Source organism: Danio rerio, chromosome 20, assembly GCF_052040795.2.
Source record: "Danio rerio strain M-AB ecotype USA chromosome 20, GRCz13ab, whole genome shotgun sequence".
NCBI classification, from domain to species: Eukaryota; Metazoa; Chordata; class Actinopteri; order Cypriniformes; family Danionidae; genus Danio; species Danio rerio.
Window position 1 is genome coordinate 57,451,103 of NC_141040.1, and position 16,109 is coordinate 57,467,211.

The 16,109-nt window shown below is 41.3% G+C and overlaps 1 protein-coding gene across 8 annotated transcripts in view; it reads right to left on the minus strand.

Annotated features, from left to right (window-relative positions):
• Positions 1-16,109, minus strand: part of LOC147832365 (uncharacterized) — a 73,625-nt gene that overhangs the window by 11,790 nt on the left and 45,726 nt on the right. For 4 of the 8 annotated variants that reach the window (XR_015518986.1, XR_015518985.1, XR_015518984.1 and 1 more), the window contains one exon: positions 10,996-11,177. Coding sequence is in view for 1 of the 8 variants with exons in the window: in XM_087298999.1 (XP_087155125.1) it covers positions 10,996-11,177 (182 nt within the window). In the remaining 7 variants the exon portion in view is untranslated. Of the gene's footprint in view, positions 1-10,962; positions 11,178-16,109 lie in introns of all 8 variants that reach the window. The other 4 variants (XR_015518982.1, XR_015518980.1, XR_015518981.1 and 1 more) reach the window with 1 other exon arrangement.

Sequence of the window (16,109 nt, forward strand, 5' to 3'; positions counted from 1 at the left end):
CATTGTACCCCATCGATTTGCCACGCAAACCCCATTCACATTTCCTTTAGGAAATGTACAATTCTAGTTAATGGGGTTTGCCATAGGCAAAGTCCATTCTTACTATGCTCTTTTTGATTATTATACTTTTCTTCTTCTTCTTCTTCTTCTTCCGTACACTTTTTCGGCGCGTAACTAGTCCCGCAGCTTTCGTCCCAGACCCTTGAAAGTGGGCTCAAATCGTGCGGCTTTATCGGGAATGGTGTGCTATGACTTTTGTAAGGGGTGGGTGGTTTTGGGGCCCCGCAGGGGCCCCAAAACCACCCCCCAAAACGCATTGACTCAACATTACGCCAAACTTTGACAGATTATAGCGCCGAGTGTGAAATTCATAGAAATATGGGATTCACATCATCTGTAGGGGGTTGCAGCCTAAGTGAGAACATACCCCGCAAGGGTGTATAAGTTGTACCCCTGGGGCTCTAGGACGTCCCAAAGTTTTCCCATTGACTTACATGGGGCCCATTGACTCCCATTCATTTTTCTAGAAGAGCACTAAACGCGTTGCGAAATGGGCCGACCTTTGAGGCGTTATAGCGTCAAGTGTGAAATTCGTAGAAATATGGGATTCGCAACATCTGTAGGGGGTTGCAGCCTATATGAGAACATACCACGAAAGGGGGTATAAGTTGTACCCCTGGGGTGCTAGGACGTCCCAAAGGGGTCCCCATTGACTTTACATTGCCCATTGACTCCCATTCATTTCTTGACTCACATGTCAATCACATTACATAGCAGTGTCATAGACTTAGGGGTTGACTTATTTGACTGAGGCAACCAATCAGCATCTCAATATGATTTTGAAGCTCACAAACCACGCCCCCCCAAACCATTTAAAGACCCTTAATAACTGCCCCATTGACTTAACATGGGGTGGGACGTCCCATTGCACATCCCATTGACTTCCATTATAAATGTCACACATCATTAACATTACATAGGTGTGTCATAGAGAAATGGGGGTGGCCTCATTTGATGCAGGCAACCAATCAGCATCACTATATGATAATGAAGCTCACAAGCCACGCCCCCAAATGGGTCCCATAGACTTCTATTATAATAAGGCTAGATGCATATCTTTGCATAGCAGTGTCATACAGACTTGGGGGAAGGCTCATCTGACTCAGACAAGCAATCAGCTTTTCAATATGATAATGAAGCTCTTAAGCCACGCCCACAAATCCATTTAAATACCCTTAATAACTGTTCCATTTACTGCCATTTTAACTGGTCTACATGCATATCTTTGCATATCAGTGTCCTAAAGACTTAGGGGTTGGCTCATCTGACTCAGACAACCAATGAGCTTTTCAATATGATAATGAAGCTCACAAGCCACGCCCCCAAACTGCTCCCATTGACTGCCATTGTAACTGCTCTACATGCGTATCTTTGCTTAGCAGTGTCCTATTGACTTGGGGGTTGGCTCATCTGACTAAGACAACCAATTAGCATCTCAATATGATAATAAAGCTCACAAGCCACGCCCCCAAACTGGTCCCATAGACTGCCATTAAAATAGGCCTAGATGCATATCTTTGCATAGCAGTGTCATAGAGACATGAGGGTTGGTTCATTTGACTTGGACAGCCAACCACATTCAAGTTCACTCTGTAACCTCACCCATAGCAACAAAACAGAGTACCCTAGCAACCATTCATCAACAGCTATATCTCAGCATCAGAACATCGTAGACACTTGGGGATTGGCTCGTTTCACCCATGCTAGCAAACGGAACTTCCTATATGCTACACATGCTAGCAGTGACTAGCTACATGCTAATATTGACAAGCCAAGTACTGTAACTTGCTAGAAATGCTTACTAAGTATAAATATTTCATCAGGCATGTATGTGAGGCTTGCCTACTAACCACCCAGGGTACCCTAGCAACTGCCTAGCAACCACCCAAATTATCCTAGCAACCGCCTAGCAACCACCTAGCAACTGCCTAGTAACGCCTTAGCAAGGGCCTAGCGACCACTCAGGACACCCTAGCAACCGCCTAGCAACGCCTTAGCAACCACTTAGAATACCCTAGCAACCACCTAGCAACGCCTTAGCAACCACCTAGCAACCACTCAGGGCACCCTAGCACTGTTGCTAGCATGATGCTAGCAACTCGACTAGCATGTTGCTAGCATCATGCTAACATGATTAGCATAACGCTAGCTACATGCTAATCATGTTAGCATGATGCTAGCAACTCAATTAGCATGTTGTTAGCATGATGCTAACACGATTAGCATCATGTTAGCTACATGCTAATCATATTAGCATGATGCTAGCAAGTCGATTAGCATGATGCTAACACGATTAGCATCATGCTAGCTACATGCTAATTATGTTAGCATGATGCTAGCAACTCGATTAGCATGTTGTTAGCATGATGCTAACATGATTAGCATCATGCTAGCTACATGCTAATCATATTAGCATGAGGCTAGCAAGTTGATTAGCATGTTGCTAGCATGATGCTAACACGATTAGCATCATGCTAGCTACATGCTAATCATGTTAGCATCATGCTAGCAACTCGATTAGCATGTTGTTCTATTGCCCAGTTTACTACCGTTTTGTACCCCATCGATTTGCTACGCAAACCCCATTCACATTTCCTTTAGGAAATGTACAATTCTAGTGTTACTATTACTGTTCACTTTTTCAATCCTTCGGCGCGCAACTCCGGCCGAATTTTTTGCCCTAGAATGATGAGTGAGGTGTCAAATCGACCGGCCTGTTGAGGAGAGGTGTGCTATGATTTTTCAAAGAGGGTGGGGGTACACTGCCCCCATGAGGGGCAAGAAAGTGACCCCCCAAAATCCCCATTGACTTAACATGGACACAAAATGGCTGACATTGATATCTAGATTAGAGAGTCGTAGAAGCTTGGGAGTGGGCTCATTTTACTCCTCCTATCAAGTCGGTATGAAGTAGTGACATAACACATTTGTAGACACTCCCTAGCAACCACTTTAGGCCCCCTAACAACCATAAAACAACATGAACAAGTCATATTTTAGCACTGGAATATAGTAGAAAGACAGGGTTTGGGTTCTTTTGATGCAGGTTGATCAAATCTCGATCGTCTTCACCTATTACAAAGGCGTTGCCACACCCTAGCAACCATTTACATTACCCTAGCAACCACATAAACACATGAATTTAACCATTTCTCCACATTTACTGCTATTTTGCCCAGTTTAGTACCATTTTGTACCCCATCGATTTGCCACGCAAACCCCATTCACATTTCCTTTAGGAAATGTACAATTCTAGTGTTACTATTACTGTTCACTTTTTCAATCCTTCGGCGCGCAACTCCGCCCGCATTTTTTGCCCTAGAATGATGAGTGAGGTGTCAAATCAACCGGCCTGTTGAGGAGAGGTGTGCTATGATTTTTCAAAGAGGGTGGGGTTACACTGCCCCCATGAGGGGCAAGAAAGTAACCCCCAAAATCCCCATTGACTTAACATGGACACAAAATGGCTGACATTGATATCTAGATTAGAGAGTCGTAGAAGCTTGGGAGTGGGCTCATTTTACTCGGTTTATCAAGTCGGTATTAAGTAGTGACATAACAAATTTGTAGACACTCCCTAGCAACCACCTTAGGCCCCCTAACAACCATATAACAACATAAACAAGCCATACTTCAGCACAGGAATATCATAGAAAGACAGGATTTGGGTTCTTTTGATGCAGGTTGATCAAATCTCTATCGTCTTCACCTATTACAAAGGCGTTGCCACACCCTAGCAACCATTTACATTACCCTAGCAACCACATAAACACATGAATTTAACCATTTCTCCACATTTACTGCTATTTTGCCCAGTTTACTACCATTTTGTACCCCATCGATTTGCCACGCAAACCCCATTCACATTTCCTTTAGGAAATGTACAATTCTAGTGTTACTATTACTGTTCACTTTTTCAAAACTTCGGCGTGCAACTCCGGCCGCATTTTTTGCCCTAGAATGATGAGTGAGGTGTCAAAATGACCGCCCTGTTGAGGAGAGGTGTGCTATGATTTTTCAAAGAGGGTGGGGGTACACTGCCCCCATGAGGGGCAAGAAAGTAACCCCCAAAATCCCCATAGACTTAACATGGACACAAAATGGCTGACATTGATATCTAGATTAGAGAGTCGTAGAAGTTTGGGAGTGGGCTCATTTTACTCCGCCTAACAAGTCGGTATTAAGTAGTGACATAATAAGTTTGTAGACACTCCCTAGCAACCACTTGTAGGCCCCTAACAACCATATAACAACATAAACAAGCCATATTTTAGCACAGGAATATCGTAGAAAGACAGGATTTGGGTTCTCTTGATGCAGGTTGATCAAATCTCTATCGTCTTCACCTATTACAAAGGCGTTGCCACACCCTAGCAACCATTTACATTACCCTAGCAACCACATAAACACATGAATTTGACCATTTCTTACCTTTCCAGTGCTATTGCCCAGTTTAGTACCATTTTGTACCCCATCGATTTGCCACGCAAACCCCATTCACATTTCCTTTAGGAAATGTACAATTCTAGTTAATGGGGTTTGCCCTTAGGCAAAGTCCATTCTTACTATTGTGGTTTATTATTCTTAATTCTGCCAAAAGTTCGGCGCGTAACTTGTCCCGCAGCTTTCGCCCCAGACCCTTGAAAGTGGTGTCAAATCGTCCGGTTCTATCGGGAATGGTGTGCTATGACTTTTATAAGCGGTGGGGGGTTTTTTGGCCCCGCAGGGGCCAAAAAACCTGCCCAAAAATCCCATAGACTTAACATTGAGCCGAACTTTGACGAATCACAGCGCCGAGAGTGAATTTCATAGAATTATGGGATTCACAGCATCTGTAGGGGGTTGCAGCCTAAGTGAGAACATACCTCGCAAGGGGGTATAAGTTGCACCTCTGGGGCTCTAGGACGTCCCAAAGTTCTCCCATTGACTTACATTGGCCCCATTGACTCCCATTCATTTTTCTAGAAGAGCACTAAACGCGCCGCGAAATGGGACGACCTTTAAAGCGTTGTAGCGCCAAGTGTGAAATTCGTAGAAATATGGGATTCGCAACATCTGTAGGGGGTTGCAGCCTATATGAGAACATACCCCAAAAAGGGGTATAAGTTGTACCCCTGGGGTGCTAGGACATCCCAAAGGGGTCCCCATTGACTTAACATGGCCCATTGACTCCCATTCATTTCTTGACTCACATGTCAATCACATTACATAGCAGTGTCATACAGACTTGAGGGTAGGCTTATTTGACTGAGGCAACCAATCAGCATCTCAATATGATTTTGAAGCTCACAAGCCACGCCCCCCCAAACCACTTAAAGACCCCTAATAAGTGCCCCATTGACTTAACATGGGGTGGGATGTCCCATTGCAGATCCCATTGACTTCAATTATAAAGTTCACACATCTATAACATTACATAGGAGTGTCATAGAGACACAGGGGTGGGCTCATTTGACTCAGACAACCAATCAGCATCTCAGTATGATAATGAAGCTCACAAGCCACGCCCCCAAACTGGTCCCATAGACTGCCATTATAACTGGCCTACATGCATATCTTTGCTTAGCAGTGTCCTATTGGCTTCAGGGATGGCTCATCTGACTCAGACAACCAATGAGCATATCAATATGATAATGAATCTCACAAGCCACGCCCCCAAATTGATCTCATAGACTGCCATTATAACTGGCCTACATGTATATCTTTGCTTGGCAGTGTCCTACTGACTTGGGTGTTGGCTCATTTGACTTAGACAGCCAACCACATTCAAGTTCACTCTGTAACCTCGCCCATAGCAACAAAACAGAGTACCCTAGCAACCAATCATCAACAGCTATATCTCAGCATCGGAACATCGTAGAGACTTGGTGATTGGCTCGTTTGAGTCATGCTAGCAAACGGAACTTCCTGTATGCTACACATGCTAGCAGTGACTAGCTACATGCTAATATTGACTAGCCAAGTACTGTAACTTGCTAGAAATGCTTACTAAGTATAAATATTTCATCAGGCATGTATGTGAGGCTTGCCTAGTAACCACCCAGGGTACCCTAGCAACTGCCTAGCAACCACCCAAATTACCCTAGCAACACCTTAGCAACCACCTAGCAACCACTTAGGACACCCTAGCAACCACCTAGCAACACCTTAGCAACCACCTAGCAACCACTCAGGACACCCTAGCAACCGCCTAGCAACGCCTTAGCAACCACTTAGAATACCCTAGCAACCACCTAGCAATACCTTAGCAACCACCTAGCAACCACTCAGGACACCCTAGCAACCGCCTAGCAACATCTTAGCAACCACCATTTCTTACCTTTCCAGTGCTATTGCCCAGTTTAGTACCATTTTGTACCCCATCGATTTGCCACGCAAACCCCATTCACATTTCCTTTAGGAAATGTACAATTCTAGTGTTACTATTACTGTTCACTTTTTCAATCCTTCGGCGCGCAACTTCGGCCGCATTTTTTGCCCTACAATGATGAGTGAGGTGTCAAATCGACCGGCCTGTTGAGGAGAGGTGTGCTATGATTTTTCAAAGAGGGTGGGGGTACACTGCCCCCATGAGGGGCAAGAAAGTAACCCCCAAAATCCCCATAGACTTAACATGGACACAAAATGGCTGACATTGATATCTAGATTAGAGAGTCGTAGAAGCTTGGGAGTGGACTCGTTTTACTCGGCCTATCAAGTCGGTATTAAGTAGTGACATAATAAGTTTGTAGACACTCCCTAGCAACCACTTGTAGGCCCCTAACAACCATATAACAACATAAACAAACATATTTCAGCTTAGGAATATCATAGAAAGACAGGATTTGGCCTCTTTTGATGCAGGCTGATCAAATCTCTATTGGGTTCAGCTACTAAAATGGCGTTGCCACAACCTAGCAACCATGTACAATACCCTAGCAACCACATAAACACATGAATTTAACCATTTACTGCTATTTTGCCCAGTTTAGTACCATTTTGTACCCCATCGATTTGCCACGCAAACCCCATTCACATTTCCTTTAGGAAATGTACAATTCTAGTTATTCTTCTTCTTCTTCTTCTTCTTCTTCTTATTCTTCTGAGACTAATTTTAAAGTGTATCTCCTCCTAAACTTTTCAAGCTTCATACTTCAAACTTTCGTCAAACCTTCAAACTGGTCTGACTCGGGTTGCTATATCTGTTCCAACTGATCCGACTTTCGGTTTTCCGAAAAACGACCCGAAAAATTCCCAAAATTCCCATTGACTTAACATTGGGTCAAACTTTGTGACCTCATAACTCTGCATCAGACTGTCCTACAGACTTCTAACTGGGCTCATTTAACTCAGTCTAGCCAGCAGCCAATAACTGATGACCTTTAAACTTACTAGCCACTCCCTAGCAACCACTTTTGGCACCCTAGCAACTGTCCCATAGACTTCCATTGTAAAAGACTGCCATTGACTTAACATTGGGTCAACCTTTGTGAGCTCATAACTCTGCATCAGACTGTCCTACAGACTAGAGTCAGGCCCCATTCAACTCAGTCTAGTCAGCAGCCAATCACTGATGACCTTTAGACTTACTAGCCACTCCCTAGCAACCACTTATGGCACCCTAGCAACTGTCCCGTAGACTTCCATTCGAAAGACTCTCATTGACTTAACATGGGATCAAACTTTGTGAGCTCATAACTCTGCATCAGACTGTCATACAGACTAATGGCTGAGCTCATTTAACTCAGACAACCAAACTGCCAATAACTGATAAGCTTTTAACTTTCTAGCCACACCCCTAACTACCACATACTGCACCCTAGCAACTGTCCCGTAGACTTCCATTACAAAAGACTCTCATTGACTTAACATGGGATCAAACTTTGTGAGCTCATAACTCTGCATCAGACTGTCATACAGACTAATGGCTGAGCTCATTTAACTCAGTCTAGCCAGCAGCCAATCACTGATGGCCTTTTAACTTTCTAGCCACACCCCTAACTACCACATACTGCACCCAAGCAACTGTCCTATAGAATGTAATTAGCTGTGCTATCAAATGCTTATAATTCTAACATGCTAATGACATGCCAATCATGCTAGCAACATGCTACTCATATGCTAATCATGCTAATGACATGCTAACTCATACTGGAAACATGCTAATGACATGCTAATTTGTACTTGAATCATGCTAGTAACATGCTAATTCATACTAGACCCATGTTAATAACTGGCCTACATGCATATCTTTGCATAGCAGTGTCCTATTGACTTGGGGGATGGCTCATCTGACTCAGACAACCAATGAGCATCTCAATATGATAATAAAGCTCACAAGCCACGCCCCCAAATTGATTCCATAGACTTCCATTAAAATAAGCCAATATGCATATCTTTGCAAAGCAGAGTCATAGAGACATGGGGGTTGGTTCATTTGACTAAGACAACCAACCACATTCAAGTTCACTCTGTAACCTCGCCCATAGCAACAAAACAGAGTACCCTAGCAACCATTCATCAACAGCTATATCTCAGCATCAGAACATCGTAGAGACTTGGAGATTGGCTCGTTTGACTCATGCTAGCAAACGGAACTTCCTATATGCTACACATGCTAGCAGTGACTAGCTACATGCTAATATTGACTAGCCAAGTACTGTAACTTGCTAGAAATGCTTACCAAGTATAAATGTTTTATCAAGCATGTATGTGAGGCTTGCCTAGTAACCAACCAGGGTACCCTAGCAACTGCCTAGCAACCACCCAAATTACCCTAGCAACCGCCTAGCAACCACCTAGCAACGGCCTAGTAATGCCTTAGTAAGGGCCTAGCGACCACTCAGGACACCCTAGCAACCGCCTAGCAACGCCTTAGCAACCACTCAGAATACCTTAGCAACCACCTAGCAACACCTTAGCAACCACCTAGCAACCACTTGGGACACCTTAGCAACCGCCTAGTAACACCTTAGCAACCACATAGCAACCACTCAGAACACCCTAGCAACGCCTTAGCAACCACCTAGCAACCACTCAGGACACCCTAGCAACCACCTAGCAACACCTTAGCAACCACCTAGCAACCACTCAGGACACCCTAGCAACCACCTAGCAACACCTTAGCAACCACCTAGCAACCACTCAGGACACCCTAGCAACCACCTAGCAACACCTTAGCAACCACCTAGCAACCACTCAGAACACCCTAGCAACCACCTAGCAACACCTTAGCAACCACCTAGCAACCGCTTAGGACACCCTAGCAACCGCCTAGCAACACCTTAGCAACCACCTAGCAACACCTTAGCAACCACCTAGCAACCACTTAGGACACCTTAGCAACCACCTAGCAACACCTTAGCAACCACCTAGCAACCACTCAGAACACCCTAGCAACCGCCAAGCAACACCTTAGCAACCACTCAGAACACCCTAGCAACCACCTAGCAACACCTTAGCAACCACCTAGCAACCACTCAGGACACCCTAGCAACCACCTAGTAAGGCCTTAGCAACCAATCAGAATACCCTAGCAACCACCTAGCAACCACTTAGGACACCTTAGCAACCACCTAGCAACACCTTAGCAACCACTCAGAACACCCTAGCAACCGCCTAGCAACACCTTAGCAACCACCTAGCAACCACTCAGAATACCCTAGCCACCACCTTGCAACACCTTAGTAACCACTTAGCAACTAGTCAGAACACCTTAGCAACTGCCTAGCACCACCCTAGCAACCACTCAAAACACCCTAGCAACCATCTAGCAACACCTTAGCAACCACCTAGCAACTAGTCAGACCACCTTAGCAACTGCCTTGCACCACCTTAGCAACCACTTTAAACACCCTAACAACCGCCTAGTAAAATGCTAATTCATGCTAGAATCATGCTAACAACATGCTAATTCATGCTAGAATCATGCTAGTAACATGCTAATTCATGCTAGAATCATGCTAACAACATGCTAATTCATGTAAGAATCATGCTACTAACATGCTAAGTCATGCTAGTAATATGTTAACTCAAGCTAAAATCATACTAACATGCTATTTACACTTTAAAACCACTTAAAACTTTCAGATTCGGCTTTTCAAGCCACCATAAAGTTTGTCCTCAAACTTTAATATCTAGTTAATAAAGTGATGGTAACTAATATCATCAACCTTCCTGATTTTGATTGTAACGCAATAATGTGCAACTTTGAACAGATATTATTGCGAAAAATGTGTGGATGCATTGTTTGAATCCTTTATTTGGATTGGTTTTGATGCTGTATGTAAACTTTTTTTAAAGGGGACCTATTATGCCCCTTTTTACAACATGTAAAATTAATCTCTGATGTGTCTAGACTGTGAGCGTGTGAAATTTCAGCTTATAATAGCACACTGACCCTCTCTGAAACTGACCCTTTTCAGGCTTTGATCCTAATTGTGGCGTTTTGGTGACTGTCGCTTTAAATGCAAATAAGATTAAGCTCTTTTCCGAAAAGGGCAGAGCTACAAATGCCTGTGTCAGCATAGAGGCAGATTCAAAAATCTGGTCGCCACAGCGGAATGAACCGCCAACAATTCTAGCAAATGTTTTATGCAGCAGATGCCCTTCCAGCAGTAACCCAGTACTGGGAAACACCCAGCGCCGTGGGGGAAACCGGAGCACCCGGAGGAAACCCATGCCAACACGGAGAGAACATGCAAACTCCACACAGAAATGCCAACTAACCCAGCCGGGAATCAAACCAGCAATCTTCTTGCTGTGAGGCCACAGTGCTAACCACTGAGCCACTGTGTCGCCTCTTATATATAATTTTAAAATGCTGATGTCGTAACGCAAGAGTTTGCAGTGTATTTGTAATCTGTTGAGTGTTAAGATGTTTATGACGAGCTCCTGACATGGAAGCTGAGCACAAATACTCACACACACACGATGCATTAGTGTGTTGATTTGTACCCGCTCTCTGATGGATGGATGCATGTCCTCATGTGGCTCTGTGGGCTCCTGTGGGGGTCGGCGGCCCCATGTGGCCCCTCTTCCTCTGGGTCAGAGCGCAGCCAGACCCCCTGTCTCCAGGAAGAGCATTTCAAAAGAGCATCCATCGGAGGATCAGACGGAAAACACTGACAGATCCAGACCTGGACAAAGAGGACAAAACAAGTGACACACACACAGTTGAAGTCAGAATGATTCGCCTTCCTGTGATTTTGTTTTTTTGTCAAATATTTCCCAAATGATGTTGAGCAGGTTCAGAAATTTTTCACATTATTTCCAATATTATTTTTTATTTTATCATATATATATATATATATATATATATATATATATATATATATATATATATATATATATATATATATATATTTATTTATAAATATATATATATTTATTTATTTTGTTTTAGTTGTTTTATTTTGGCTAGAATAAAAGCAGTTTTTAATTTTATGTGCTGGATTAGTTGGTGGTTCATTCCACTGTGGCGAACCCAGATAAATAAAGGGACTTAGACGAAAAGAAAAGGAATAAATGAATTATGACAATCAAGGATGAACAGAAGTGGCTGGTTACAAAAAGGGCAATCCAAAAAAACATGGTCAAAAACATGAAGTCATACTAGGCAGCAAAACAGGAAAAAAATAAACTATGCAATGATCAAAAATACAAACAGGCAACAAAACACACTAGGACATGCAAGCTACCTACATCAAAGACTCCAGGATAAGCTGAAGTGTGTGAGGTGTATATATAGTTGAAGTCAGAACTATTCGCCTCCTTTGAATTTTTCCCCTTTTTTTAAATATTTCCCAAATAATGATGAACAGATTCAGGAAATGTTCACAGTATGTCTGATAATATTTTTTCCTCTGGAGAAAGTCTTATTTGTTTTATTTCGGCAAGAATAAAAGCAGTTTTTAATTTTCTAAACACAATTTCAATGTCAAAATTATTAGCCCCTTTAAGCCATATGTTTTTGGATAATCTACAGAACAAACCATCACTATAACCCTAACCTGCCTAGTTACCCTAATTACCCTAGTGAAGTCTTTAAATGTCACTTTAAGCTGTATAGAAGTGTCTTGAAGAACATCTAGTCTAATATTATTTACTGTCATCATGGCAAAGATAAAATAAATCAGTTATTAGAGATGAGTTATTAAAACTATTATGATTAGAAATATGGGCAACACTTTATAATAACTACACACTATAAATTATTTATTAAGCATTAGCAAATAGTGAATTCATTATCTGTTAAGCATTAACTCTACATTAATAAACGTTAGTAAGCAGCTTATAACTGCAGCTACAAATTCTCTATTTACACTACAAATACACTACAGAATGTTACGTTTTCACACACAAATGGCATACATTTACTCATGTATCTGCTGACTGATATACTGTGACCCCTTTGCAATGTCAGATCAGTTGTCAAGATTTTGCTGTGCAGTTGTTCGGCTGATCTGGGCAGTTATCAGAGTTTTGCTGTGCAGTTGCTTGAGTATTTCCTTTCGGTCCATGCAAAATGCGATCCCAAAGATCCCAACAGAGAAATTCTGTTCAGAGGTGATTGACCTTTGTTTGTCGGCACGTGTTGGTATGTGCGCATGTGATGAAATTAAGAGCGATCAATGCTCGCAGTGCTGTCTGACATCTCTTCTCTCCGGTATGTTCTCTGCTGTTATCTGGACAGCATGTTATCTCGCTGAGCCAATCGTCTGCGAATCAGAGACCCGCGTGAGTGTCTATAGACAGAGCTGCTCGAGTGTGAGTGTGTTTGATCACTGCTATCTGTCAGTGTGTGTGTGTGTGTGTTTGCAGAGCTGCTCTGATCACCTCATCTACAACTCTGACAAGATTGGAGAGGATTATTCCACTACAATCTTGTCAATCACATGATATCTCTTTAATATCTCGGATGTTTCAGAAATTAGAGTAAATTGACATTTCGACGAAGCTGTCATGTGTATGCAGAAGTCTGTATACTACATGTCTGTCAAATGCTTGATTCTGATTGGATCCTTGATTCTGGTCGGACTATTTGTGCTAAACCAATTAAAGCAAAGTTTATTTATGAACTAATTTCGAGAGGGTCACATGCTTATTATTGCTTGCAGCTGGTCCTGCATTATTCAGTTTATGATTCACCAATCAGATGATTCCTAAGCCACTATAAATACCCTCAGTTCCAAATCACAGCCATCTTCGTTTGAAGAATCCCCCCTTCCACCCCTACTCCTTTCCTAGATGGGTGGCACGGTGGCCCAGTGGTTAGCACTGTTCCCTCACAACGTCACTGGTTCTAGTCCTTACCAAGCCAGCCAATGTTTCTGTGCGGAGTTTACACATTCTCCTCATGCTCACGTGGGTTTCCCCCGGGTTTCCTCCCACTGCCAAAAACATGCAACTTAAGTTAATTGACTAAGCCAAATCAGCACCATAGACATGCTCCTAGTCAGTAGTTATCTCTTAAGAGCGATCACTATCTGTTCATTAGCTACTACAGCAGGGGAGTTCTCCAGATCTACCTGAGCTCAAACTCCCCTATCGCCTTGCAAACGGGAGGGAGCCCCGGGCTCGAGGATCTCATGACCTCAGAGCTCTCTGCCGGAACAGCATGCCAAACAAGCTTTATAATGAATGAATGAATGATTGAATGAATGAATTTTATTTAACAGGGACAATGCACAAAGATTACATTAACCTCAAAGAGGAAAGATGCATTGTGCCAGGTTGTTAGCAGGATTGCTAATTTCCACCTGCAGTCCCTGGACAGGTAAAAATTAAAACAATAAAATCAAATTCATTATAGGTCAGTTTAAAACATTCAAGCATAATCGTATATAAACTAGAACACTGACAACTCAAAAACACCTCACTCAGTGTGTACTAATTGGATTTGACAAAATCCACCTCCTAGTCAGGCGTGAAAACCTCTTATAATTTGTCCATGTGATTATTTCTGTTGGGAGAGAGTTCATAGATTCGAGGCTTTATAAATAAAAGACAGAGGTCTTATGTCCAGGAACAATACATTCTCCTCTTACTATAAAACGTGTCACTCGCGATGTTTTCTCTGATTTGGAATTTACTTTTGTTTTTTACGATGGAGCTGAAAGACTGTGAATAATTTTAAAAACAAAACAAATATTCAAAAATGTAATAATATTATCAAAACTTAAGAGACTATGTTTTTTTAAGATATTGCAGTGATGGTACAACCGAGGCTTTCTATCATGAATTGTAAGTGCTCTCTTGCATAATGATTCCAACATTCATCAATTATCAGCAAAGAGTGAACTCTTGAAATGTCTTTTAAATGTATAATTATGTATATTTATGTTCAATATTGTTATGTATCTAACATGTTTTTCATGCAATAAGAATACATTTAGTTAATGTTTTTGTTTATTAAAATACCAGATAATCAATATACAGATTAGTTAATATAAAAAATGCGTAATAAATAAATGAATAAACCACATAATCTTTCTTCATCACTACTTTTTACTACAGGTTTGTTGAATGCTTGATTCTGATTGGCTGATGAACACTCTGAGGCATGCTGTTATTTTGAGGAAGGTTTATATCCAGACCTTTTACACTCACTGTTCCTAAAAAATATATCAATAAATGCAACAAAAATGTGTTGCTGTACACTTTACATTACATTATACTACAATATATCATGCGAATGCCTTATTCTGATTGGCTGATGAGCATTCAAAGGTGTGCAGTAATAATAAATAAAGCAAAACAAAAAATGTGTTGCTGTACACTTGACACTATGATATTATACTACACGTTTGTCAAATGCTTGATTCTGATTGGCTGAGAAGCATTCTAAGGTGTTAATTCAAGAAAGGTTTATTTCCAGAACCTTTACACTCTCTGTTCCTAAAATAATAGTAATAAATACGACATCAATGTGTCGCTTTAAACCACATTATACCATGTGTTTGTAACTGTTGAATGCTTGATTCTGATTGGCTGATGAACATTCTAAGGTGGTAAGTTTATTTCCAGGTAAGTTTATTTCCAGAACCTTTACACTCTCTGTTCCTAAATAAATTAGCAACAAAAATGTGTTGCTTTACACTTTATGTGACATTATACCACAATATATCTGTTGAATGCTTGATTCTGATTGGCTGACCAGCATTCTAAGGTGTTAATTCAAGAAAGGTTTATTTCCAGAACCTTTACACTCTCTGTTCCTAAAATAATAGTAATAAATACGACAACAATGTGTCGCTTTAAACCACATTATACCATGTGCTTGTAACTGTTGAATGCTTGATTCTGATTGGCTGATGAACATTCTAAGGTGAACCGTTATTTTGAGGTAAGTTTATTTCCAGAACCTTTACACTCTCTGTTCCTAAATAAATTAGCAACAAAAATGTGTTGCTTTACACTTTATGTGACATTATACCACAATATATCTGTTGAATGCTTGATTCTGATTGGCTGACCAGCATTCTAAGGTGTGCAGTTCATTTCCAGAACCTTTAAACTCTCTGTTTCTAAAAAAAAAAATTATAATAATAAATACAACAAAATGTGTTCAAACACTTTATACAAAATTATAGCACGGGTCTCTTGAATGCTTGATTCTGATTGGCTGATGAGCATTTTAAAAGTGTATCTTTTTTTGAGGTAGGTTTATTTCCAGAACTTTTACACTCTGTTCTTAAAGCGAAATTATAATACTGAATACTACATACATGTGTTGCTGTACACTTTGTTTGACAATACCACATATATCTATTGAATGCTTGATTCTGATTGGCTGACCAGCATTCTAAGGTGTGCAGTTCATTTCCAGAACCTTTACACTCTCTGTTTCTAAAACATATATATAATAATAAATACAACAAAAATGTGTTTAACACTTCATATAAAATTATAGCACGGGTCTCTTCAATGCTTGATTCTGATTAACTGATGAGCATTCTAAAGCATGCCTTATTTTGAGGTAGGTTTCCAGAACCTTCTCACTCTCTGTTCTTAGGCAAAAATATAATAATAAATACAGCAAAAGAAAGTGTACACTTTATATGACATTA